This window comes from Phacochoerus africanus, chromosome 3 (genome assembly GCF_016906955.1).
Source record: "Phacochoerus africanus isolate WHEZ1 chromosome 3, ROS_Pafr_v1, whole genome shotgun sequence".
Classification (NCBI taxonomy): domain Eukaryota; kingdom Metazoa; phylum Chordata; class Mammalia; order Artiodactyla; family Suidae; genus Phacochoerus; species Phacochoerus africanus.
In genome coordinates this window covers 156,970,998-156,998,772 of record NC_062546.1, presented here as the reverse complement: position 1 = coordinate 156,998,772, position 27,775 = coordinate 156,970,998, and the positions used below count along the sequence as shown (strand labels likewise).

At 37.0% G+C, this 27,775-nt stretch overlaps 1 protein-coding gene across 1 annotated transcript; it reads right to left on the bottom strand.

The window, feature by feature from the left end:
* Nucleotides 1-3,571: 3,571 nt before the first annotated feature.
* Nucleotides 3,572-27,525, bottom strand: ZC3H15 (zinc finger CCCH-type containing 15). The gene is made up of 10 exons (XM_047773029.1): nucleotides 27,308-27,525; nucleotides 17,889-17,990; nucleotides 13,570-13,681; nucleotides 12,266-12,418; nucleotides 11,752-11,843; nucleotides 9,793-9,975; nucleotides 7,961-8,107; nucleotides 7,694-7,795; nucleotides 6,709-6,832; nucleotides 3,572-4,370 (listed from the first exon to the last, which is right to left on the bottom strand). The coding sequence occupies exons 1-10, from the start codon at nucleotides 27,380-27,382 to the stop codon at nucleotides 4,180-4,182; spliced, it is 1,281 nt and encodes a 426-aa protein (XP_047628985.1). The 5' UTR covers nucleotides 27,383-27,525; the 3' UTR covers nucleotides 3,572-4,179.
* Nucleotides 27,526-27,775: the final 250 nt, after the last annotated feature.

Sequence of the window (27,775 nt, the reverse complement as noted above, 5' to 3'; positions counted from 1 at the left end):
TTGTACAAATGCACTATATTAAGTACCTGGAAGCTTTAAAATAATATTATATTTATCAGAATCACAGATCTGAATTTTATATATAGAGTGAATAGTCTGTGGCCTGTGATCCTGAAAGCTCTTCATAAAATATGAATAGAACACACACAATACTATTAATTATGTGTCAACCCCCCCCCCCCCCCACTTTTTAGGGCCACACCCAAGGCATATGGAGGTTCCCAAGCTAGGGGGTTGAATTTGAGCTTTAGTTGCCGGCCTATAACACAACCACAGCAAAGCAGGATCCAAGCCATGTCTGTGACCCACACCACAGCTTAGGGCAATGCCGGATCCTTAACCCACTGAGCGAGGCCAGGGATCGAACCCATAATCTCATGGCTCCTAGTTGGATTTGCTTCCTCTGTGCCACACCCGAGAACTCCAATTATATCAACTCTGTCACAAACTCCCTCTATCCATTTTGTGTTTTAAAACCTGAGCACGGATGCAATGCCTTCTTAATCTGCTGCACCTACATGTCTGATCTTGTAGCTTCATTCTTATCACATTCTAAATTACTTAATGGTCAGACTAGTTAAAGTGTTAAAAATGTGATACAAAATTACATAATTTTATATCAGTCCATCCATATGGTGGGTTTATGGTATTAAGTAAATCATTTGTGCTAAAAAAGTTAAAATTCATAATTTAACTATTTTGCATTAGAAAGATTCTGATGAGGGAGTTCCTGTCATGGCTTAGTGGTTAACCAACCTGACTAAGATCCATGAGGATGTGGGTTCAATCCCTGGCCTCTCTCAGTGGGTTAAGAATCCATGCATTGCCATAAGCTATGCTGTAGGTTGCAGACGTGGCTTGCATCTGGCGTTGCTACAGCTGTGGCATAGGCCAGCAGCCATAACTCCGATTTGACCCCTAGCTTGGGAACTTCCACATGCCACAGATGCAGCCCTAAAAAGAAAAACAAAACGGAAGATTCTGAGGAACAAAGAATCATTATTATGGGCTGTAACTGATATTGAGTATAGCATAAAAAGTGTATAGGCTGATGTAATCTAGATGTTAAAGAGAAAATGAAAACTTTTCATGTTTGGGAAAATGATCTCACTTTACAAAGTATAAGGAAATAACAAAACTATAGTTCTCCTGTGGAAGGCTTACATAATAAGTTTCTAAATTTCTAAACCATATACCTTTAAAAATGAAGTTACATAATTACAATTAGGTTACAGAGATGTATAATGTTAACGATGGGATTATATAAAAGAAATTTGTAAGGAAAAACTATTTAAAGTTATGTGTACATGGGTTTGAAAAACAAGAGCCAAACTCAGAGTTATTATACTAATAAGACAAGGTAACTGCACTGTGAACAATATAGCCATACCTTGGAAATGCTGCAGGTTCAGTTCCAGATCACCACAATAAAGTGCATATTGCCGTATGGTGAGTCACGTAAATTTGTTTTCCAGTACGTATAAAAGTTTACGTGAGACTGAACTGTGCAACAGTACTATATCTTAAAAAGTTTAAACATTAAAAAATAGCAGTAACAACGCTGTGGTAAAAATGATGCCAAGAGACTCACGAAGCAGGGATGCTACCTTCAATTTGTTAAAAAATGCAATGTTGGCATTTTATTGCACTTTGCTGAGCAAATCTATCAGCCATTTTTCCAACAGCATTTGCTTGCTTTATGACTCTGTGTCACATTTTAGTAATTCTTATAATAGTTCAGACTTTTTCATTATTATGTTTTAATGATCTATGGTCAGTAATCTTTGATATTAACACAATGCCTTCCTGAAAGCTGGGATGACAGTATTTTTTAGCAGTATTTTAAAATTGAGGAATGTACATTGTTTTTTAGACATAACAGACATACTGTAAACGTAACTTTTATGAGCACCAGGAAACCAAAAATTTTGTGATTCACTTTGTTATTGTATTTCGCAACAATCTGCACAATTCACTTTGTATTGTGGTGGTCTGGAACTGAACCCTCAGTAACTCCAATGTATCCCTGAATACGTTAATTTAGAAGCAAATTTTGCATTTTGATTTTCTCAGATTAAAATGCTTTCTTGTGTTCTCCGAACATATATTGTTTTCCTTTCTTTTCTTTTTTTTTTTTTTTGGCTGCACCCATGGCAAATGGAAATTTCCCCGCCAAGGATCAAATCTGAGTCACAGCTGTGACCTATGCTGATGCAGAGACAATGCTGGATCCTTAACCCACTGTGCCAGAGCAGGTACTCCACATACATTGGTTTTCTAATGGAAGACACTTAAGGGCAGGATAGATGAAGGCTGTCCTAAATTTAAAGAATTGTGCCTATCAAAAATTATGTCTACAATGCAGCATATTCCCTTTAACTTACTGATTAATGAAATATTGGCTTTCAAAATCACATGCTTGCTGTAAGGCAGTAATACTTTAAATTGAAAATGTTTAGGGGAAAGGGTGGGGGTTAAGTTAGGGGTCTGGAATTAACATATACACACTACTATATACAAAACACATGAACAAGAACCTACTGTATAGCACAGGGGACTACATTCAATATCTTGTAATAACCTATAATGGAAAAGAATCTGAAAAAGAATAAATATACATATATAAATAATCAAATAACTTTGTGTACACCTAAAACTAACACATTTTAAATCAACTATATTTCAATATTTTAATTCTTAAATGTTTCATTATTCACTAATGCAATAAATAACATTTAAAACTTTTCTATAAAAAGAAAGGAACAAATCTTTCATCAAAAGTATTTATGTATACTTCCGCTGTAGATGGGAAACTTGGTTCATGATATTCCACATTTTAAAAATGTCAAGTATAGTACTAGTACTGAACAGCCAGGAAATCAATTTCTTTATCAACTTTATCGTTTTCATTTTGTTAACATTATGACAAGATTTATAATCATGTTTTCTTAGGTTTTACAGTTTAGAAGCACTTTAACTTCTCTATGCAAAGAAACTAAGGTTTAGAGATTTAAAAATTATACAATTTATATGATGCAGCATCCTACATTTTAGTGCTATTATCTTAGTTTCCTTAAATCCATTTATAGGTAACAAAAGAAGCACTGTATTAATATTTGCAAATACACTTAACATAAAAATGATAAAAAGGTATAACTAGTAGTAAATATGTCATTGGCAAATTATGGCCATTTTAAATGTTATCACTAATTTTTCAGGGGATCTCAATGTCAAAGGCTCCAAAGCCCAGTTTTCTGGTGGATTTGTTTATACTCTTTCAGAGTAATCAAACTTCAGCATGTATTACTTTAACACTATGGATCTCCACAATGATGCTTAAGTAGTACTTGGTTCTATCAATTCAGGAATTACCCTTTCATATACCATTACCTATGGTCTCTTCAAAGCTAAGCACTGGTTTCATAAAACTCAGAGCAGTGCTGTCAGCACTCTAACGCTCCTGTGGTCAGCATTAACAGAACCCTTTAAGTGTCTGTGCCTTCTGTGATAGTTAACTAACAAAATGCTAAGAAAACTTTCATAGAAAAACTTGAAAAAAAGGGCCATGTACTTGGATTTTAATGTATCATGGTCTTTATTTACAACTTTATTGGCAAAAAAGAAAAGGAAAAAGTTTAAAACAGCTTAACACAGGGCATTGCAGCTGATCCTGTCAGATTAATGAAGTTTCGTTTTAACTGTCCAAAGATATACAATACTGAATCTGCATATGCAGTTTTCTTTATGAAGTACAGGCTCATATCTTAGGCAGTCTTTTAAACATATAAATACAAAGGAAATAAAATCACTCATTAAAAACTGCATTAAATGAAGGGTAATTTAAATTTATGTTGTCCTTGTAATAACACATGCCCAATGAAAATCAAAAGCTGGAAAAGCAGTTATACTTCCTACTTGAGTGGGACAGTTACAACAATTATTTTCTGCAATGACCATTATATTTTTAATTTATCATGAACTACTCTGAACTTACTATGAGATGTAGCCAAAGTCAGAAGACAAGATGTAGGGAAAATATTCCTTTTTTGGAGGAGAATAAGCCCTCCAGAATCAGCATGGGAAACAAAACATCCTGTTGAAGAATTCTAGGTGGAAAATAATGTAGTCAATTTCAACTCATGCTGAGCTGGCTTAATTTTTTCAATGACTTGTTTGGTGTCATTCTTCTAAATCAAGTGTGTTTAATTCTTCTTCTAGTTCATCCAAATCTTCCCCCGTAAAAAGATTTTCATCAACAGGAACAGCATCGATGGCTCCGTTTTCCTGTCCCTCCCCTTCGTTGTCCTCTTCCAAATCACTTCTTTCACCATTTTCAGCCTTACCTCCGGAAGCTTCACTTAATTTGTTTTCTAAAAATAAAGATTGAAATCAATAAGGCCTACAAAAAGAAAACACTAGTCCATTAGCAACTGACAGTCACAGACTGATACTACTTTTTTTTTTGGCTGCACCCGTGGCATATGGAAGTTCCCAGGCCAGGGATCGAACCCATGCCACAGCAGTGACCTGAGCCACTGCAGCAAGGACACCAGATCCTTAACACTACAAGCGGACTCCTACTCTTCCTTTTTTTTTTTCCTGCTTTTTAGGGCCATACCCGCAGCATATGGAGGTTCCCAGGCTAAGGGTCCAATCAGAGCTACAGCTGCCAGCCTACACCACATCTGCAGCAACGCCAGATCCTTAACCCACTGAGCAAGGCCAGGGAACAAACCCGCCACCTCATGGTTCCTAGTTGGATTCGGTTTCCGCTGCGTCACAACAGGTACTCCTCCTACACTTTTTTCCATGAAAATCTTCCCTAAGATTACTATAACAAGAACTGATCTCTTTCTGGGCTTATTTGTATAATTTCTCAATATCTATTATAAAATATGTAGACATCTGATTGCTTAATGGCTCATACATTTGAGGGCAAGATTTATCCTACACAACTTTGTGTTCTCTACATGACCTAGCTGTTAGGTTTTGAAACCGTCAACTTCTACATATTGTGTGAGAAAGTGATTATGGAAGCAAAAAATATTTATTATATAAGCAGCTGCTTAGCTCTTGGTTTACAAATAGTAGTTAAATCACACTAGCTGTAATGCTGTAAATGAGTGTGAATGCAGAAACATTTCATTTTGTTTCAAATTGTGAAGAAAAAAGAAAAATAAATAACCTAGGGCTCTGCAGCTACTTTTCCCTTTTCCTTTCAGGCTATGGACATGTGATGGAGAAAACAAAAATGCTGCCTTTTTTTGTTCAATGACACCAATATTGAACAAAGACAATTTTTAATACCCTAATTTAAAGTTTAGTTATTTCAAACATCTCTGATGACAAATTCTTGGAGATTATAACCTCTGACGTACTTACAATTGCGCCTATTGTCACTGAAGCCCTATTTCTAAAAGCAGCAGATCAGTCTGTATATTAGGAAAATAGTCTAACAACATTCTCAGATCTCAGGAGGGCAGGCCAGTTTTTCAAGCTGTAACTTGTATTCCTTTATTGTAAAAATAAGGTTTAGCTTTTTTCTTTCAACTTCTGCTTTGTTTAGTATTCTACATTTTTCTTTCATAGTAACCGTGCCAAACTTTTACTTTTCAAACTCCTCACTTAAGGCACAATTACATATAAACCTATACTATCAAGCTTTATTTTCAAATACACCTAGCCATTCTCCTCTCCATTCTCACTCTTAACTGAACTTATTACTTATACTTCCAGATCTGGCTTCTATACCTAATATCCCTTCATGTTCAATTTTTTTTCTCTTCTAGATCTTTTTTCTCTGACCAATAAACATACTTAGATTTATCTTATGCTAAAAAGCCCTTCTCATGACCATGTCTCCCCCTTCAACAAAGTTCTTAAGAACGAGAACTTTTTTTTCCCCAAATTCCTATATCATTGCCATTCCAATGAAAACTGTACCCTATTCCTACAACTCCTTCCCTAATTACAATTAAAGGATTATTTCTAATCCTCATCCTACTTGATTTTTCTCAAACTCTTAATTTTTTCTCTGTCTCTCAGTCTCTTTACCAAGCTTTTTCTCTTTTGACTACTCTTAAAACACTGATTTTACAGCCTGTTCTAGAATGTTCTTATGTATTGTGGGTGAGTTCATTCACTCTCAGCTATCAATGCAGATGACTTTGAAACCTTTTCCTCCTAAAAATGTCTAAACAGTAACCTAGATAATGCCACTTTTGATAACCAAAATATCTCATACTCGGTTAATGGCTTCAATATCCAACCAGACACCAATTTCCACAGTCTCCACTATTTCCTACTTTGTCTTTTTTTTTTTTTTTTGTCTTTTCTAGGGCTGCACCCGTGGCATATGGAGGTTCCCAGGCTAGGGGTCCAATTAGAGCTGCAGCCACTGGCCTACGCCAGAGCCACAGTAACACAGGATCCGAGATACATCTGCAACCTACACCACAGCTCACAGCAACGCCGGATCCTTAACCCACTGAGCAAGGCCAGGGATCAAACCTGCAACCTCACGTTCCTAGTCGGATTCGTTAACCACTGAGCCAAAATGGGAACTCCCCCTACTTTCATATATGGTCAAATCACACATTTATGTTACCAGTCTGATCCCTGCAAGCATCTAAGTTTTGCCAAGCCTGATCTAACCTCCTTTACACATTTTTTGAGTTCTTAGAATTATGCAAAAGTTAGCATACTTACCATCCTTTTCTGAAGTATATGTGCTGAATCTTTCAAGACTGGCTACAGTAATACCTGTCTCATCTACATCTCTTGGGATATACAGGCTTAAATCTATGTCATTTACGCTCACTGAATCATCAACCTTTAAAAACACATAGAAAAGAAAGTTGTTATTAATTAGAATAGTTTTCATAAATTACTTGCCTTTTACCTCTGATATTTATTTATTTTTGGCCATGCCTCAGGCATGTGAAAGTTCCCAGGCCAGGGACTGAACCTGCTCCAAAGCTTCAACCAGATCCTTAACCTGCTGAGCCACCAGGGAACTTCTGACATCTATCGTAATAAAATTAAATTATTACTACTGCCAGGTACAAACAAATGGTTATATTGCCAAAATTTACTTCTTTTTCTAAACTTAAATATTAACGCCATATCTGAAGCTTCTTCCTCTGACATCACATTTTTAAATACAGAGTATATTTTAATCTTTCAACTCAAAGACAGAAGTCAGAATGTCACGATAACCATATGAAGAACGAACAACTCTGCTAATACTAAGTCTGTCTACAACCAAATAATTCGGCTGTTGTCTCCTGTTCCCAACTCTGTACTTTTTAGTGTCTCTATCGTCTGATTTTTTTTAGAATAAAATATTAAACAAAGGCCTTTCTTCTTTTAGAAGAATAAACCATATTTTATAGCTAGTACACATAAGCATATAACTATATATTAGGTACTGTCCTAAGTTCTATAGAGAACTATAAGGAAATATAAATTTATTAATTCATTTTATTCTCACAAGTACCTTGTGATGTAGGGATTATCATTATGGTTATTACGGATGAGGGTGGAGGCCTAGAGGGTAGCCAGTTTCCCAGGTTAGAGTCAGGAGTTGATCAAGGCCCCAAAGTTAACACTTTTAACTATACTGCTCTATTGGCACTCTCTAGTGTTTTCCTCAATCAACATAAGGAGATGAGGTGCCAAAGCTTCCTCTTACCTCATCACAACCTGTTCCCTGGGTGTAACGAGTATCATCTGCTTCCTCATCATCATCATCAACCAGTTCAGGACGAAATTCAAACACCTCACGACCGCTGATCTATTCAGATACACACATATGTAAATTCAGGACAAAATGCAAACATCTCTTGGTCATTGATTTCAGAAATACACATAATTAAATAAGGATAAAATTTTGCATGGTCTATGAACTGTAAGATGAAAGAAAGAATAGACAATCTATTTCAGTGAGTTTGGGACATACCACTAATGCCTTTCCTGCTTTGAAGTCTGCTTTCCTTCTTTCTATATCTTGCTCAAGTTTATCAATCTTTTCTTGTCTTTTTCTTTTCTTCCATGCAAGAAAAGATTCTAGAGTGATTTTGGTAACATTTGGACCTAGGGCAGAACGCTGCAAAGATAAAAAAGTTAATATCCCCCAAAAGTCATATGTGATAATATCTAATAATTTTCTCTTAGTTCAATCTAGTCTTCCTTGCCTATGACTGATATGAAGACATTAAGTAAAAGATTTATCTTCATTTTATGTTGGCAGGAAGAAAATGAGTGTCCATAGATATAAAAATTTCTAAACATTATAAAATATATTATTCTTGGAGTTCCCGTCATGGTGCAGTGGTTAACGAACCTGACTAGGAACCATGAGGTTGCAGGTTTGATTCCTGGCCTTGCTCAGTGGGTTAAGGACCCGATATTGCCGTAAGCTGTGGTGTAGGTCACAGATGAGGCTTGGATCCCAAGTTGGTGTAGGCCAGCATCTACAGCTCTGATTAGACCCCTAGCCTGGGAACCTCCATATGCTGCGGGAAGTGGCCCTAGAAAAAGCAAAAAGACAAAAAAAAAAAAAATATATATATATATATCATTCTGAATTAGAGTTCTTTTCAAAATTGAAAGTAAGATGTCACAAAAAATAGTTTTAACATTAATCAATTGCCAAAAAAATAAATATGAAAAGCACCAAGACAACATCCACGTTTCATTTGTGTTCCTCAAGAGAAAAAAAAAAAACGAGTCAAGAGGCACCATCTGCTCCTCAGGGCCAATAATCAAGTAATAAATATACAGAAAAATAACACTTCCTGAACTCCTGGCCAGATATACACTATTAAATAACTTTTATACACATATGTTAACATATCCATCTCCACAAGTACTTGAACAAGGGTGATGGGAAATTTACCAAAGGTTATTAGTGAATATGTGGCAGAACTAGAAGACAAGTAGTAATCCCAAATATATCTGACTACAGAGCCCACATTTTCTATTATAGCATATTGCCTGCTATGTGCGACACCAAAACAATTATGTTCTTTTAAAAACAAAGGTATATAATCTCAACATTAGATACTTAAACAAATATATCTGGATTATCTAAGATAAGACAAAATAGATGCAGTTTAAAGTATACAACCCTAAATCTAGTATTTCTAATAATCTCAATATTTTTCACGTCACTGCCAGGGGTCATATTGCCAGGGGTCACATCTGCTGTCTCAGTAACCCTACCTGCTAGCTTAAAGAATAAAACTCTTGTGCTGAGCCAGAGATGGGCAGCTGAAGATTCTCTTCAATGAAACTCATTCCCCTCTACCACCAAAGTGAGTGATTTAAGTCCAAGAATAATGACAAAATATGTAATTGAAAAACTGCAGTGGAATTGTCTACTTCCATATATGTTAATAACTGGTAAATTAGTAAAACAGTGAAAAAATAAAGACATCAAGGAAAACACTGGAAATTTCATGTTTAATTATTCTGAATAAAAATATTTTAATTCATACAAATTAAAATACCAGTACATATCAAATCTTAAATTTATTTGATATGCCAGTAGCTAGTACTTTAAAAAAACTGTTTCATAATCCTAAAATTAATGTCACTACTGGCTAACAATTACGGCTAGGTTTACCTTTTAGACATACAATAATAATCAAATAAAAATTAAGGCAACTTTAAGATCATAACATTTTTTCCCTTTCCTAACAAAATGCTACTGCCCCCAAGTGGTAAATATTAGAACTTCACAATAAATATTGCTTTAGTGTTTTATGGCAGAAAAAAGATACTAGTTACCTCTCTTTCAATTAGATCTTCTAATGAAATTTCATCTTCTTTCTCTTCTTTCTTTTTATCTTTTTTCAATACAAATCCAGGAGGAAGTGCATGACGATACATGCAAATATCACCCCCTCCAGGGCATACCCAAAACCAGCCATATTTGTTGTTTTCAATAGCTTCAAGGAAATGCTTGCACACCTATAGAGACAATATTATTCACAAGTAGTGACTTAGTATGGTCATTTTCCAAGGTAAATGTTTAGGTATATAAAACAAGTATATTTTTCTTATTCACATCTTTAGACTAAACACTTATATACTACCTTTTGTACAGAAATGTATATAAATTAATCTTAAAATACTTAATACAATGATAAATTCCTTTTAGAGAAGATCAGTATGAAATTCCTATTTCTGACACTGTCTAAGCTGAATTATACAAAAAGGATTCGTTGCCATTTAGCCTTTGTAAATGTAATCTGAAGTCTGGTTTTTAAATAGAAAAAATATAAATGTTATGAAACAATAAAATCAGTAACTGTTTTGGTTTGATCTTTCCTAAAAATTAATCACATTCAGTAAAGATATAAACACTATTTGAATTATCTGGAATTATAGTAATTTCTTACATCTAAGAGGGGAGGCAAGGTGGGTCACTGCTGTGGGGTGAGTTCATTCCCTGGCCTGAGAACTTCCATGTGCTATAAGTGCCCCCCCTCCAAAAGAAGGGATGGAGTTCCTGTCATGGCTCAGTGGTTAACGAACCGACTAGTATCCATGAGGATGCAGGTTTGATCCCTGGTCTTGCTCAGTGGGTTAAGGATTCAGCGTTGTCATGAGATGTGGTGTAGGCTGTAGACATGGCTCTGATCAGGCATTGCTGTAGCTGTGATGCAGGCTGGCGGCTAGAGCTCTGATTCGCCCCCTAGCCTGAGAACCTCCATATGCCACAGGTGGGGCCCTAAAAAGACAAAAAGAAGAGGGAGCAAGGTACAACAGGACCACAAAGAACAGTGACCCTTCAAAACATGAATAGGTGCAAGATGCAAGAAGCCTTACGTAATACACTCTACAAATAAGGAGGAAAAATTAACTACTAAGCAACATTTTTTTCCTGAAAAACCACAACAGAGGTACATAAAAATAGTGTTTAGTTTTCCTAACGCAGTAAGGTTTTTCACTGTAACTGTACTACAGACAAATATATGGACATGAATTTAGGATCTGAGAAATAAATAAGCCACCAAATTTTTTTTTTCTTTTTCTTCTTAAGGCAGCACTCTCAGCATACGGACGTTCCAGGCTAGGGGTCGAATCAGAGCTATAGCTGCCAGTCTATGCCACGGCCACAGCAAAGAGGGATCTGAGCCAAGTCTGTGACCTACACCACAGCTCATGGTAACTCCAGATCCTTAACCCACTGAGTGAGGCCAGGGACTCAACTTGCATCCTCATGGATACCAGTGGGATTCATTTCCGTTGCATCACAAAGGAAACTCCAAGGCACCAATCTTTAAAAGTACATTTCCTGGAATACTAGAATCATTATGTACCAAAAACTAATTCTGTAATTCATATATAACCATATTTTCATTGTGATTTAATGTCTCCCTATCACTAAAACAGAATAAATTATGAATTGAGTGGGTTAGTTTAACAGTTCTCCCTCCATTTTGCACACAAAAAATTAAGAATGCTTATCTAAAATGAGACTGTTCATCTATGTTTGAGAAAGTACAACCACCTCAGAAAATGGCATCTGGTTTTCAAGATACTTTTGAACAAGAATCTAATTTTGTATAACTTACACTTGTATACATTCCAAAAACAAAGCTTGACACACCATATCTTTATGAAAAGATCCAATTTAACTTAAAGAACAATCTAGTAGAAAATGGCAGCAATATACCTTGCCACATAATTCTCCCTAATGATAAATACCACAGAGCAACTTAATTCAAGAAAAGGACATACTATTTGAGTTTTTGGTTTTTTCTTTTCCGCCTCACCGTGCTTCTTGTTCACTACTTCTTCCAGTTTTTTCTCATCCCAATTATCCATAGTATCTAAATAAAGAGATACAAAGACTAAATGCTGTAATTTTATCTACCGTTCCCAAAACACATCACATATTTCCTTACACAGGAAAGCTGTACTATAAGACTCATAACCTAACACATTTCCTTTTAAAACAATAAAGGTAGTAATAAACAGTGTTGTGAGATTATTCACCAAAATCTAAGTAGTTTAGGCAATAAGAAGATAGTATTGGAAGGAAGGGTTAGAGACAAGTAAAAAATAAGCCACTTTCACTTACTTAATAGAAGGATATAATATGACAAATTCAGATTTTATAAAAAACAACAACAATTATTCTTTAGGACATACATAGTCCTACCAAAATAGTCTTTAAATTACTAAATGTCGTGGTAACAACAAACCAAAAGTAATATACATTTACTTTTAAGAAACGTCTTTTAAAAAATACCTTTTTCAAGTTCTTCATCTCTTGCATCAATGTAAACACTTCGCTTTTCACACTTTCTCTCCAGAGTCAAGTCATGAGAGAACTTACATTTATCTCCTTTAGTACACTGTCCTTGCTTGAAGAATGCACATACCACAGATTTGGGATCTGCACCTATGTCAAATGGCATATGTATTATAATCTGCCACATCATAAAGTATAGATAGCTTCTGAGATAAAATTACTTTTGGTTAACTTGTTATTCTCCATTCATTGGTATGAGAGGAAAATACCACATATAGGTGAATATTAAGACATTTCTTTAAAGTTCTTTCTATAGCATTTTATAACCATTTTTGTTTCTTTTCCTCTTACCAAAAGAGAGCAAGGGGTGGGAAACCAAACCAACATATAGGTGATTCTATAGTCACTTGTCTAGCTGACGTCAGTGAGATAGGAGGCAAAAGAGAAATATAAATGGAGGCATACCACCAAGAGTTTGGGAGTTATAGTTTTTACAACCATAGGTTTGCTGTGGCTACCATCAAAGATTCGATATTAGTAGACTGCCTAAATTCTTAATTTTGCCTTAAGTGCAGGGCTAATGGCTGAATATATAGATGCACGATGACAGGATAGCTATACACATAAAGGAACTATAAGAAAGTCATTGATTAGATAATTTTGACAAAGGGAGTATCATTTTTTTTTTTTTTTGTCTTTTTGGGGCCTCACCCATGGCAATATGGAGGTTCCCAGGCTAGGGGTCTAAACAGAGCTGTAGCTGCTGGCCTACACCACACCATAGCAATGCAGGATCTGAGCCTCGTCTGCGACCTACACCACAGCTCATTGGCAGCGCCAGATCCATAACCCACTGAGTGAGGCCAGGGACTGAACCCGCAACCTCATGGTTCCTCGTCGGATTCGTTTCCACTGCACCATGACAGGAACTCCTGGGAGTATCATTTTCATAGCAGACACAATTGGATTAAAATCTGAAGAAAACATTAACAGTTTTTTGTTTTGTTTTGTTTTTTGTCATTTTATGGCTGCATCTGTGGCATGTGGAAGTTCCCAAGCCAGGGGTTGAATCGGAGCTGCAACTGCCAGCCTACACCACAGCCACAGCAATGCTAGATCTGAGCTGCATCTGCAACTTACACTGGCTCCTTAACTCACTGAGAAAGGCCAGGGATTGAACTTGTGTCCTCACAGATCCTAGTCAGGTTCATTACCACTGAGCCACGATGGGAATTCCCACATTAATAATTTTAAAACATGAATTACACTTGAAAAAATAACACTTCTGAAACAAAGTTTACCTTTACTTATTTTTTGAGCAGCAACTACAGGTTTGAATAGCTCATTTAGCTCTTGCAACTCTTTCTTCTTATCATCTTTCTTCAACTTTTTTTCAGCTTCACTTTGTGCTACCTATAACATTCCCAGGTATAACACGTAAATTTGACTTTATATAATAAAATTGTTTTCACTATACAATAATATTTATCAGTGACATAACAAAGACAATTCCTTATTATATGTATAGTTCTTAATACCAGCATTACAATGGCATTTCAGTATATATTAAATGGTGTGGTTAAACTATTAAATGAAATTGCTAAATCTTGACTTTAAGAAAGAAAAATCTATATATAGTACCATGCCAAGTTAAAAGCATTTTCAAAAGTTTATAGCAGTAAGCATTTATTAAGTATATGCTACATGCCCAGCACTTTTAGCAAATGGCTCTCACCTGGGATTTTCTTCTTGTAACAACCCACTCCCCAGAAATAAGTAGGTGTATTTTGAAGATCAGATACAAATATCCTGAAATGTGCAGTCCCACGTAATAAAGAATTATACCAACCCAAACACTTATAATTACCCTTGTAGAAAAACACTGGGCTAGGTCAATGTGGGAGATTAAACAAAAAAAAACAAACATGACATATGACATAGTTCCAGGCACACAATTTACATACCTAATATGATTAGAGGATTCATCCAAACATTTATATGTCAGGTCCTATGTTAGATGACAGGGAATACAAAGATGAAAAGACAAAGATGCTTATTTAAAGAAGCTCAGAATCTACTGGGCAGACAGACATGTCAACAGCTATAATATAATACATGGTGCTCTGGGAACAAAGAATGCCTATATGCCTAAGAAAATTAGACTGACTTTATGGATGAATTCTTTTGATGGTCAAGAAATGCAGAAACAGCCAACCAATGCAAAGATATGAACAGGTATGAGAAACAGCAATGAGAAATTTGGACTTGGACTGTATCATCAGGTGACAGTACAAGACTCAAGAATTTGAAGTATGCCAATGACATAATCATATTGTATTTTATAAAGATCACAATGGCAACTTTGTGAACGGTGAACTAGAAGAATGAACTCTGTGAAGGGGGGACCACGAATGAAGGCAAGGAAAATTAGAAAGCTAATTCAACTGCTGTAAGCAAGAAAGCACAAGAGCTTAAAATAAGCATTAGAAGCAAGGAATGGAGAGCTCTTAATGAGGTAGAATTGTTAGGACTATGTCACTGACTGGCCATGAAGTATAAGGGAGTCTAGGGTTATCATATGCATGGTTAGTGCTGTTAAATAAGAAAAGGAATACAGGAGGAATAGGTTTCAGGGCAGGAGGTGGAGATGAGCTCAGTTTTAGACACACTGAGCATGAGATGTTTAGAAAGCACCTAGACAGAGCTATTTACAAGGCAAGTGGACATGGATCTTGATTCCTGGAGAGAGTGTCTGCTTTGAGATAAAGATTTTAGAAGTAGCTGCTTTCAGATAATTAAACTTTGGGTGTGTATGAGATTATGCAAGGACAGCATAAAAAAGTGGTAAAGGAGAGAGAACACTACCCTGAAGAACACCAATATTAAAACCAACAGAACCTAAAAAACCCATTTAAGGGACAAAGAAACATCAAAGAAATCCAGGACAAAAAAGTATTAAAGGGAGAGGAAATTTTAGGAAAGGAATGGCCAAGTACTCTACTAGGGTTAAAAGCATTCTAAATCCTGACTTTGACCATATGTAGTCAGATATGTTTAAACAGAAAAATGAGGGAAAAAATTTCTAAAAAAAAATTTAAATCACTTTATTTTAAATAAATGTAATCTTTGCTCATTAGGTTCATTTCAAACATTTATGGGGCCCAGAGCAAGAGTTCAATGGAGGCCTACAAACCATTTTTTAAAATATTAATAGGTTAAAAATCAAACTAATGTTAAATAAAATATGGTTCGTACCCCTACTTGACAAACATTACCTTGGGACATGGAAGAACAGGTTCAAATTTAAAATTTAAAATATTTAGGTTCCATGGAGTTTCACACTGGAGCACGGCAATAAAGCAAGAGTCAACCCCTGGCTCCTCCTCTTCCCACCCCGAGTTTCATCCCACCACATATATGCTGGGAGGAGTAAAGTGCAGAAGAGGACATGGTATGGATCCAGGCTCTGTCCACACTTCTAGCACATACCCTCCTTTTGACTACTTCGGGCATACTGGCAACACAGTATACCCAAAGAGGGACTTGGGTTAACTGACCTTTTTAGGCCCTGAGCTACTGTGAGGAGAGCTATGTCTGGAGAGGACACACAGTAGTCATTCTCTGCAGTGCAGGGCCCAGGGTGGGTCATCTTTTTGCCTGGCTCTAACGACAAGCCTGCTGCTCATCTCTAATGCTAAGTATGGTGGTTAGACATTTCATGTTCACAGATAAAAGTCTGGGTACCCAAGAAATTATCAAAAATGTATTATTGAATGTATTAGCAAGCCTAACAACCACAACAATTTTAGGACTTTCTCAAGTTTATGAAATCTGAAATTATCAGTCAATATACAGCCCACTGGAAGAAAAAACAGAGGAGGAACATGTTTGAAATGAATTCTTATATTATGCTAAAAGAATTACATCATCTTTTCATTTAACTACCACAGAAACCCTACAAGGGTAACTCCCCTTTCACTATACTACAAATTAGACCAGTGTCACTAAATAATTTAACATCAGGTAACAAGCAAGATAGAGGGATGCATAACCACAGTGATCTGATTCCAAGGCCTAAAAAACATTTTTATTAGCCCAGGCTACTAAATCAGTAGTGTAGAAGATCAGGTTTTTGGCTCTAATGTCAAACTGTGTGTAAGAGAGAGAAAAGTGCTGAGGGCACTAATCTGTAAACAGATTTAGTAACAGAAGTTAACTATCTCAAAATATATATTCATATATTCTCAAATTAAAAAAAAGTGTTTCTGAAAGTTAAGGAAAAGGAAATAGGGTGGTGAAAAAGTACTTTTAAAAATAAAGGTCTGTGTCTATAAATTCTTAAACTCAAGAAAGTGAAAGAGCTATAGAAAATGAAGAAATGAGAATAGAGATTTGAAGAAAATGATGCTAAATTTTGTGAATGAATTGCCAGTGACAAAATAATTTCAAAATTCATATGGAAAAATAAATGCTTAAGAACAGCCAAGAAAAATAGAAAAGGAGCAACATCTGAGGGGGGAAGAATTTGCCTTAATAGCTAACACACTATGTTACTAGCCCATTATAATAAAAAATCAATGTGATACTGGTTTAGGGAAAGAGATAATAAGTAGAAAAGAAAATCCAGATATAGAACAAAACACATATGAGACTTTAATATATGTCAAAAGGGGTGTTTCAACTCAATGAGATAAAGGATGCTGGTATAAGTCACCATTCATTTAAAAGAAAATAAAATTAGTATAATATAAAATAAGTTTATGTGACAAATTATAGACTGTGCAAATAAAATAATTGGAAAAAATCTAGGGAAAACACACATAATCTAGTGGCGGGGAGATGTTTTAACCATATAAAAGAAAAGCTAGACATATCTGACAAGACAATAACTAAAAACTGTTGTATGGCAAAATATAACAGAAACATCACAAATTATCTATAATGTAGACAAAAGGTGTCTCTCGTAAATTGACAAGAAAAAGACAAATAACCAAAAAAGCAAAGGATCTGATAGGCAAGTCAGAGAAGTACAAATCCAAATAGCCAACAAGCATGTGAAAAGATACTCAAACTCACTAAGAGTAAGGGAAACAAAGTAAAAATGAGGTATCACTATATACTTAGATTGGAAAAGATTAAGAACAACTTTAGTACCTAAACTTAGGTACTGCAAATTAAAATGTGAAGTATTACAATCTCTATGGAAAATCACCAGGCAAATTTATTAAAATGAGAAATCCATTTCCCTTTAGAAATGTGCCACCAGATAATTTATGCTATAGAAATAAAAGCACAAATGCATATAAAAATACATATACGAGGATATTTCTTGCAGAGCTGTTCTTAATATCAGAAAGCTGGAACTAAAGTGATTACTGATAAATGGTGAAATGGATGGATACAGTACATCTATCTCACAGAATAGTATGCAGCCATTAGAATTAAGAGCTATATCAAAATGGTTTGGAGGAATATTTAAAAGATATTGCTGAGTTACAAAGGCAAGATACAGGAAAATTTATAGAGTAGAACTCCATCTTGAAACACAATATCAAACTTTTTATCTGCAACAATGCTGTATTAAATACATGAAGAAAATGCAAAAATTTAAGTTATTTACCTGACGTGGATTTTGTTGACCAAATTTAACTTGATGAGTGACGGCCTTGATAAATTTTTGTTGCTTTGCTCCTTTCTTATTCTTTAGACCAAAAGTTTTATCCTAAATGAGAGAAGGTATTGAAATACTTAGCAATTTGTATTAATTTCTTATCTGTTTTTTCAGTCACATCTAAAAATCACTCTTTCACATACTTATTAGCAAGACAATTATTCTTTCTTTCTGCTATACAGACATGCAAAACACTAAAACGTATGACCTCAAAACATCACCTGGAATTCTTTAGGATTCAATGCATACTTATCACATCACATTAAACTTGCTACTCTATGATGCTTTTTCTAAATTATGCTTTGGAATATCAGTATGACAATATGCACAGAGTTGTTACATTAGGATAATTAGTTCAATAGTGAAATAAGCTCAGGAAAATACTTGTTTAACAGGGTTTTTCATTCTTCCTTTTTTTAATGGCCACACCCAAGGCATATAGAAGCTCCTGGGCCAGGGATTGAACCCGAGCTGCAGCTGAAGGACACCAGATCCTTTAACCTACTGCACCAGGCCAGATATTGAACCCATACCTCTACAGTGACCTGAGCCACTGCAGTTGGATTCTTAACCCACTGTGCCAAAGCAGGAACTCCTCAGGGCTTTTCATTCTTAAGCACAAGATATCGGAGAGCCTTTACTAGAGAGGATATAGTAGGCAACAATCCCAAATCTCATTTTATCCCAGAAAGCATTTTTCTCAGAGTATCCTGAGAAATTATGAAACTATTGGAACACACTCTGGGAAATACTGCATAAGAAGATGCATTAAGTTCTGGATTTTTTTTGGGGGTAGAGTTACCTTCTCAAAACAAATTTAAACAACTCAAACTCTAATATATATATACTACTAGCAGCTGCTAAAATGAAAATATTAAAATTGAAGCATACCTAACTAAAAAGCAACATTTTAAATTTGGAATATTATTAAATGGTAATTTGAGAATGCTATTAATACAACAGCAGCTATCACTTATGGAATACTCATTAAGTACAAGGCACTAATGGTGGTCTTCATCTACTCATTCATATTTATTAAGTATGAAGTACAAAAACATTTAGAAGCCACTGCACAAAGTACTTTTAGGGGCTGCAGTAGGTTGAATCGTGTTCCCCCATAATTCATTTCTGCTCAGACCTGAGAATGTGACTTTATTTTCAAACAGGTCTTTGCAGCTATAATAAATTAAGATGAAGTTGCACTGGATTACAATGGGCCCTGAATCTAATGACTGGTACCTTTATAAGAAGAGGAAAGGGCACACAGATATAGAAGCAATGTGAAGTAAGAGACAGAGATATTGGAGTGGCACAGCCACCAGCCAAGGACTGCCAGAAGCCACTAGAAACCAGGAAAAGGCAAGGTTAGATTCTCCCCCTAGAGTTTTTCGAGGGAGCATACTCTGCCTGGCCTTGATTTCAGATTTCTAGCCTCCACATCTGTGAAAGAATCAATTTCTGCTGTTTCAAGTCACCTGGTTGGTAGTAATTTGTTATGGCAGCCCTAGGAAACTAACAAGAGAAACCTTGACCCAGTAAGCTTCACTCTAAGGTGAACAGGTGGCAAGACTGTCAGGAAACCACCAAACACTGGTCTTTTTTCCTGTCTTCTGGTTCTCTGGAGAGGGATCCTCTAACTACAAGAATAAGCTTGGTTAAAGGACTGGAGAAAAGGGCTGGTGGGAGAATGTGCCTTAGTTTATTTACTGCACAGAGAGGTCTCCTTAGTGTCATTTTCAGGTTCACATTTTAACCACGCCCCTTATATCCTTTGTGCCTAGTTACAGAAGCTGAAAGGCCTGATTTATCCATGTCCCCTTTCTTGCAGAGATAATAAGAACTGTAAGCTACTTGTATACTTCTAAACTCCCAGTTTTCAGCCTACTGCCTACTGCATTACCTACTACCTCCCATTGTCAATCTTTTCCAGAATTTTGCAGAGCAAATCTATTTGATTCTAAATGGTACACTTCTAGGTGGACACTTAGGCCTGACTGCTCTGCTCTACTTAGCCAGTTAACCAACTCCACTATCAATCTTCTTATGCTGAAGTTCAAAAATTATAGATGCCTCCTAATTTTAAGATGGAGTATATATCTCTTTCTCATTCTCTTGTTTATAACTGGTGGGTTTCAGCAAGGAAGAGGCAAAAAGGTCTTAACTGTTGAAAGTCACCTGAGATCCTCTAAGAGGCATTTAGTCTGAAATAAATTAACTGGCTACTTTAAAGCCTTCATTTTGGTTATTACTTCCAAGAGAAGGACAGGGTTACAGGAAGAAAATACTCTAACTAAAGCATAGGTATATACCTATGTGGACGAGCTGAAAATGGAAAAAAAAACTAATAAAACATCTTTCAATGTTAAGATTGCAAAGTTCAAGAGGGTTTTCACTCTAAAAGGTTATTTCTCATTGGGAAGTTTCTCTTTATTCACCACATCTATATCCATTCATACATCCAAACTTTAGTTTCCCCTACTTAAGTGCCTATGTCTTAATATTGCATCATGTTACAGAATTCTGTATGAATTTCCTATAGCTATGCATATTATTTTGCTATTTCTTGGGCCGCTCCCGCGGCATATGGAGGTTCCCAGGCTAAGGGTCCAATTGGAGCTGTAGCTGCCAGCCTACACCAGAGCCACAGCAACGCGGGATCCGAGCCGCGTCTGCAACCTACACCACGGCTCACGGTAACGCCGGATTGTTAACCCACTGAGCAAGGGCAGGGACCGAACCCGCAACCTCATGGTTCCTAGTCGGATTCGTTAACCACTGAGCCACGACGGGAACTCCATAGCCTATGCATATTAAAAAAAAAAAAAGGTAGTAGGAGGCACATACAAGCTGATATTCTCTGCAATGAGTTTTTTTTTATGGCTGGCTTCTCCTGCTTTTAGAGAAAAGAGAGTTTAACATTCAATCCAATTAGAAGAGAAGATGGTCAAGGGTAAAGTGACATATGGAGACATGATCCTATGCAGCAACCAGGTGTGAAATGCCTTACTTTCCTTTTACAAAAAGTGAGCTCTCCTGGGGTGGGGGGCAGGGGAAGGAAAACTCTAGATAAAAATATCAGGTTCAAAGTGCAACACCATCTACATATGACTCACCAAAAGCATATTTGGAGTTCAACTCATGCACCATATGTAATTATACAGAGAAGCAAATTGAATAAACAAGACCAAATAACAAGGTAGATACTGACATATGAAAACTTAGAAAAGAAAAAAGCCCTCTAAGGGGGAAAAAAGAAAAGTACTCATAACAACAGCTTCTGGTAGAGTTGTATAAACTCTAGCTCCCAGAAGAAAAAGTTTTCCAGGTTTAATTACACTGATTTAGCATATAATTAACCAGTCTAAAGAGATAATGAGTTGTGTTTTGAAAGTCTCTAATTAGGTTAGGGCTTGAAAATCACTAATTTTTTCTAAAGATAAGGGACACTTATTTATCTAGTATTCAGTAAATAAACTCTTGAATATAAAGTAAAGCTGAATCCTCTTAACAGTCCTATGATGTACTATTGTATCATTCTGTATATGTGGATATGAAACCCAGAATGTTCAACAACTCTTTTGAAATTTCATTGCGGATAAGGGGCAGCCTGTATAGTGTAATGATTTGAGATTATAAACTCTGGCGTCAGATAGTTCAAGTTCTAATCCCAAAAAGAACTGGGCAAATTACTCCTTTTTTCCCAGTTTTCTTATTTGTAAGGTGGATATCACTCTAACCTCTTGGGATCGTTGTGAAAATCAAAGATTTACTACAAAGAGGCAAGCACAATGGTTAAAGGCAAGGACTGTGGAGCCAGGCTTCCTGGATTTAAATCCTAACTCTGTCATTTGTCATCGTAGTGACCTTGGGCAAGTTATTTAATTTTTTCTCTTTCCTCAATTGCAAAAAAGAGGTAATAACACTTCTCAGAGAATTAAAGAAGTTGTGCAAATTCATCACTTGTAAATGACTTGTTTCTCTTCTTTCCCCAAAATACTGAGAATTTTGTCTGGCCAAGTGATATTTGAACCAAGGTATATTTGACTCCAAGCAAAGGACTTGTTCTTTCCACCATGAAAAACTATGTCCCAGAGAAAGCTACTTAGGTTATTGGGTCAGTTGGTACACAAAAAGTGTACCAACAGTACTTCTTGAAAATAGGATAGTTTGCAATTCAGCTTTCCCCCTTTTTCTTGAGTTTAGGACAGATCTTCACCTAAGGATTAACCTGGATTTAAGGGTTAAAGGATATAAGATGAAAAGACTGGAAGTTACATTCTACCCCAAATTATGGTTAAAATAAACCTAGGGAAACAGTGGTCCTCATTAGATTAATAACGTCCCAAAGGTTAGGTAACAAGAAAGGCACAGTATGTGTTTCAGAATTGGGAAGTTAAATACAAAGGAGTTTAGAAAACAGGCAGTAATTCTAGAAAAAAGATGGCTTCAGGAGGCTCCAAAAGCCTTAAAACAGAGTGAACTCCAGACTTCACTTATAATCGACACTTTCTCCCCCTTCCCTGTAATCCTGCTTTTAAGTAATCCTGCTTCTTTTATGGGCTAGCCTCCACTCCTTAAAATAAGATGTTTAAAAAAATGAAGAGGCTGGGAGAGCAGGTTAATACTGAACAGTGCTCCAAGATAACTGGAGTCTTCCTTTTGGAACACTAGGCTAAGCAAAGGCTAGCACTATTTTACTCATGAGTCAGTCCCTTCCCCCTAAACGCACTGTTTTTGTTGTCTGTCCATTCAATGGCTATTGTGTTGCTGGTAATTCAACTACAAGCAATCAGTTGACCTTATCTGAAGTTTTCCACTGGCAACAAGAATCATTTCTCTTTCCCCATCCTTTACACGACTGGGTCCTATGCCTATAGATCTCAATTACTACTTTCTTGCTGCTACATGTCTTTAGCTGGATGTCCTAAATCCAGATTACTTCCCCCTTTCCATTACTAAAACTTCAACTTCCTAAAGCTGACTTCAGTTTATTAAATTTTAGCCAAAAGAAAGTGAATGGTATATGCCATCTGAGACAACTGTGTGAATGTTTAATAGAATAACCCTTTTTGATATACTCATTTCAGAAATAAAATACTTTTAGGAATTCCCGTCATGGCGCAGTGGTTAACGAATCCGACTAGGAACCATGAGGTTGCGGGTTCGGTCCCTGCCCTTGCTCAGTGGGTTAAGGATCCGGCGTTGCCGTGAGCCGTGGTGTAGGTTGCAGACGCGGCTCGGATCCCGCGTTGCTGTGGCTCTGGCGTAGGCCGGTGGCTACAGCTCCGATTCAACCCCTGGCCTGGGAACCTCCATATGCCGCGGGAGCGGCCCAAGAAATAGCAACAACAACAACAACAACAACAACAAAAGAAATAAAATACTTATAAACGCAAATGAACCCATGAAAATTTTCGTGAGTTTAAATAGGGAAATAAAAAATAAATAAGGAAATTATTTCAAGCGACAGAAAGTACATACTGTATAAACAGTGCTGGTCAGTCTGATTATCTCCCCTAACTAGTTCTTACTTATAATATTAATAAATTAACAACAGCTGCCATTTACTGAACATATACCATGTCAGGTACTTTACATATGCCATCTCGTTTTAACCCCAAACTCTGTAATCTAGAAATTAGCTCCATTTTGCTAATGAGAAACTGGTTCAAATTGGTCATGTAACTGGCCTAAAACTAGAGTTTGAAATTTTAATGTGAGATGAATTCTGGCCCCAAGGTGATATTTCTTTCATTAAATTATACTGCCTCTCATGCCTCTTTTTACTTGCTTAAGAGTTATCAAAAGCTAACTGTTGTTGTTTTTCTAAAATAAGTGTTTATGGTGGTGGCAATGGAAACAACAGAGGTATAGATGTAAGTAGTACAACCACTTATTTTAATGTCTCTTCCAAAGTGCTGCTTAAAAGCATATATTCTACTTAACTATCAATTTTTGGTGAACTTAAAATTTGAGGACGTATTTTTTTTTTCCTCTTTTTTTGGCCACACCTGCAGCATATGGAAATTCCTGGGCCAAGGACTGAATCCGAGCCAGAGCTGTGACCTATGCCACAGCTGCAGCAATTCATGATCCTTAACCTCCTGTGCTGGGCCAGGGATCAAACCAGTGCCTCCCCAGGAACTAGCCAGATCATTAATCCACTGCTCCAAATCGGAAACTCCAGGACATATTTCTTTCTTTCTTTTTTTTTTGTCTTTTCTAGGGCCGCACCCGAGGCTTATGGAGGTTCCCAGGCTAGGGGTCGAACTGGAGCTGTAGCCACTGGCCTACGCCAGAGCCAGAGCAACAAAGGATCCCAGGGGCATCTGCGACCTACACCACAGCTCATGGCAACGCCAGATCCTTAACCCACTGAGCAAAGCCAGGAACTGAACCGGTAACCTCATGGTTCCTAGTCGGATTCATTAACCACTGAGCCACGAGGGGAACTCCCCAGGACATAGTTCTATAAAATCTTCTAAAATTAACAAGTCTCGGAAATAAGTATTAGCCTTTTTATGTCAAAATATAGTATATGATGGTATAATTTTTCCACAAAAATTACGGTGATAAAAATCAATAACCAGTATGAGCTAGGTTTCAATTATATTCATTACAAGTCTGTCACAAAATATATTTTACTTCACTGAAAACAGAACTATCATATGACCCTGCAATTCCACTCCTGGGTATATACCCCCGTAAAGCAAAAACACTTATTTGAAAAGATACATTCACCACAACGTTCACACTAGCTTTATTTATATTTGCCAAGATAGGGAAACAACCTAAGTGTCTAGCAATAGATGAATGGACAAAGAAGATGCGGAACACACACACACACACACACACACACACACACACACACACACTCTATGGAATACTACTCAGCCAAAAAAAGGAATGAAATTTTGTCATTTGCAGCAACATGGATGGACTTGTAGGGCATTACACTAAAGGAAATAAGTTAGAAAAAGATAAATATTGTATGGTATTACTTAGAAATGGAATCTAAAAAATACAACAAACTAGTAAAGGTAACAGAAGAAGCACTCACAGAAACAGAGAACAAACTAGTGGTTACTAGTGTGTGTGTCTGCGTGTGTGGCGGGGGACAATATAGGGGTGAGAGAGTGGGAGGTACAAACTACTGGGTATAAGAGGCTCAGGGATGTACTGTACAAGACAGGGAATAGAGCCAATATTTTATAATAATTGTAAATGGAAGCCTTTAAAAACTGCATTAAAAAGTAAAATATTTAAAACAATTTTCAAAAGTATACATTTTACTTCATTTAACTTTTAAAGGCTCTGGTAATAAAAATCCTTTCTAGCATTCAAAACTGTAGAAATCTATACAAAAACTGATAAAGTACCATTCTGGATGAAGTCTGATTGAAGAGCTGGGAGCTAAGCCTGCTTTAACTGTCCTCAAGCCCTTGCAACAGTCATTGAGACATGCTACAGTTCTAGGCATGTTAAAAAAAAAAAGTCACCTATAGTATTGAATAAAATGGTCATAGTTATACTGTTGCCTAACCAGGCTGGATAATACAATATTCTCTATAAATCTAGTTTCACAAAAAACGATATAACTTAACCTACAATTTACAATATTGTCCTACCTCTCTGGTAGGACACACACATCTCTGTGCACAGATCCATGCAGAACACTACCATTTAAAAACATTTACTATCATACAAAAAAAAAAAAAGTCATTCATCACATATGTTAATTGGGGTGGGCTTCTGTTAAAATTTTTTTGGCTGGTTAAAGACTATGCTGATTATTTTGCGTTTTTCTTTGGTTAAGGCTTCTTAATGAAACTAAAGTCCCTTTCTCTTTACTTAAAAATAACGTTGTCATAAGATGGAGCCATTATATATCTAACATTTTTAATTGATGGGATGTTATAAATACTTTCATGTACAATTCCTTAAAACAAAAATAAATATTTATTTAAAAGTAAAAGCAACTGTAAATAGATAAAACTGGATAATGCATACATTATGCTTTAAATTGTCATGTAACATTTAATTTCACATCTACAGGGAAGTTTTACTTTGCATCGTGATCTAACATGTTAATTCAACACTCAGTAAAGGAAGCTGACAAGTAAAATGTCGTCCCTAAAATGCCCTTGGTTTATGCAGCACCAAATGCCATCGGATCACCATCCTCAGAGATCTATTAAAGTGCCAGGAATCTAGACTGTTCAAAAAGGTGATCAGAGATGGTAGCGTGAAAATCATTTTGTTTCCATATCTCTGGTTATGCTACTTCATGACAGTCCTAAATAGCACAAACTGGCAATAAGAATACAGGTTCTGAATAAGAGTTGAACTTGGCCAAGGCTACTAGAATTCTAAATAATCATGTTAGTTAAATCCAATTAGCAGAATTTTAATTATTCAGATAAACCTTATGCAGGAAAACCGTCATGGATTTTCCAATTACTTCTAACGCACAAGAAAAACTATTTTTATTAGAAGCATTAAAATAGCAGGATTGAGAGAAGAAATATCTTGTTGAGGCCTATAACACTTCTATGGAATCTCAAATACCGTTCACTCTCTTAAGGAAACTCACTGATACAGTCTTTGGAAGGCAAATATAAAACATTTGAGAACGTCAATAGCGTTCCTCTGCCATTAAAGGGCAACAGGTTCAGCGCACTAAAAGAATGTGTGTGTGTGTGTGTCATAAAAAACAAATTCGGGTACAGCACTCAACATAGCCACTGACATCTACGTAACCTCTCAAACATCATTCGATTTAATCTCAAAATCTGTGACAAGCGCAGTGTACAAAACAGGGCTGCAACACGAGGGAAAACTCCTTTCTTTATATAAGTTGAAACAGTTTAGAGATGAATCGAAAACGTCCACGAAGAAGTAATTTATTGGCTTGAAAGAAGTAACTACTACTCCCAGGTGACGGGTAAAGAAAAAAGGAACACAAAGGCTCGTAATGAATCCGCCTTTCAGAAAGAATCTGTAAGAGCCAATTGAACGTATTTTTTAAAAACAAGCCTTGGAATCGTCTTCAATTTTGATGACTAGCGAAGGACATAACCCTGTGACAGGTAACGGGTGGGGGGAAGGGGGTCTTTCCGCCTCACATTCTGTGAGGACGGCTGTGTAGCCGAAGCAAAGGTTGGGTGTAGGGGCGCCAAGAGCGTCACTATAGCGACAAGAGGCAGCAAGCGTCATCAAGGGGCTGGAGAAGGGGCAGTGGGCCACACAGACTCAAAGGGAGGGGCACGTGGCCCCGGAAGACGCGAACAGGAGCCGGCGAGCAGAGAACCGAGAAGCTGCTTTCCTGAGGGCTCGCGGCGTGAGTGGGGGTGGGGGCGGATACTCACTTCGATAATCTTCTCCTTTTTTTTCTGCTCCGCCTTTTTGCTGCCCCCGGCCTGCGCCTGTTTCTTGGGGGGCATTGCGGAGATAGGTGGCACTGGCCAGACTTGAGCGCAGTGGACACCGTCAGCGACTCTGGCCCCGCGGTAGGAGGAGGAAGACGCGCGCCGCCTTCGCCGCCGCACCGCACGGAAAGCTAGTCGCTCACTCGCTGCTGAAATGCGGCCTTTGCGACAGGTCGATGCTGCATAGCATTGTGGGTAGCGAGGAGCAGAGGCCGGAAGCGGAGCTGCGCGTGCGCTTCTGCCCCGGCAAGCCAGGAGGGGGCCGGGTTTGGACGTGGGAAAATGACTACGCGTCACGCGTCCTGTGGCTCCCCCACTTGGCCTTTTCTTGTTTGTGGCAGACCGGATAATGGTTGCGGCGAACGGGTTGGAGCTCATTGCGCTTGTGTTCTCCTCATGCAGTGTTTT

Bases quoted from the DNA above. Each gene is read 5' to 3' on its own strand.
- ZC3H15 (XM_047773029.1), bottom strand. From the start codon at position 27,382: ATGCCCCCCAAGAAACAGGCGCAGGCCGGGGGCAGCAAAAAGGCGGAG. The intron at 13,682-17,888 runs GTAAATAACTTA...GGAATGTTATAG, and splicing joins GTCAACAAAATCCACGTCAG to GTAGCACAAAGTGAAGCTGA. The intron at 12,419-13,569 runs GTAAACTTTGTT...CATTTGACATAG, and splicing joins TGCTCAAAAAATAAGTAAAG to GTGCAGATCCCAAATCTGTG.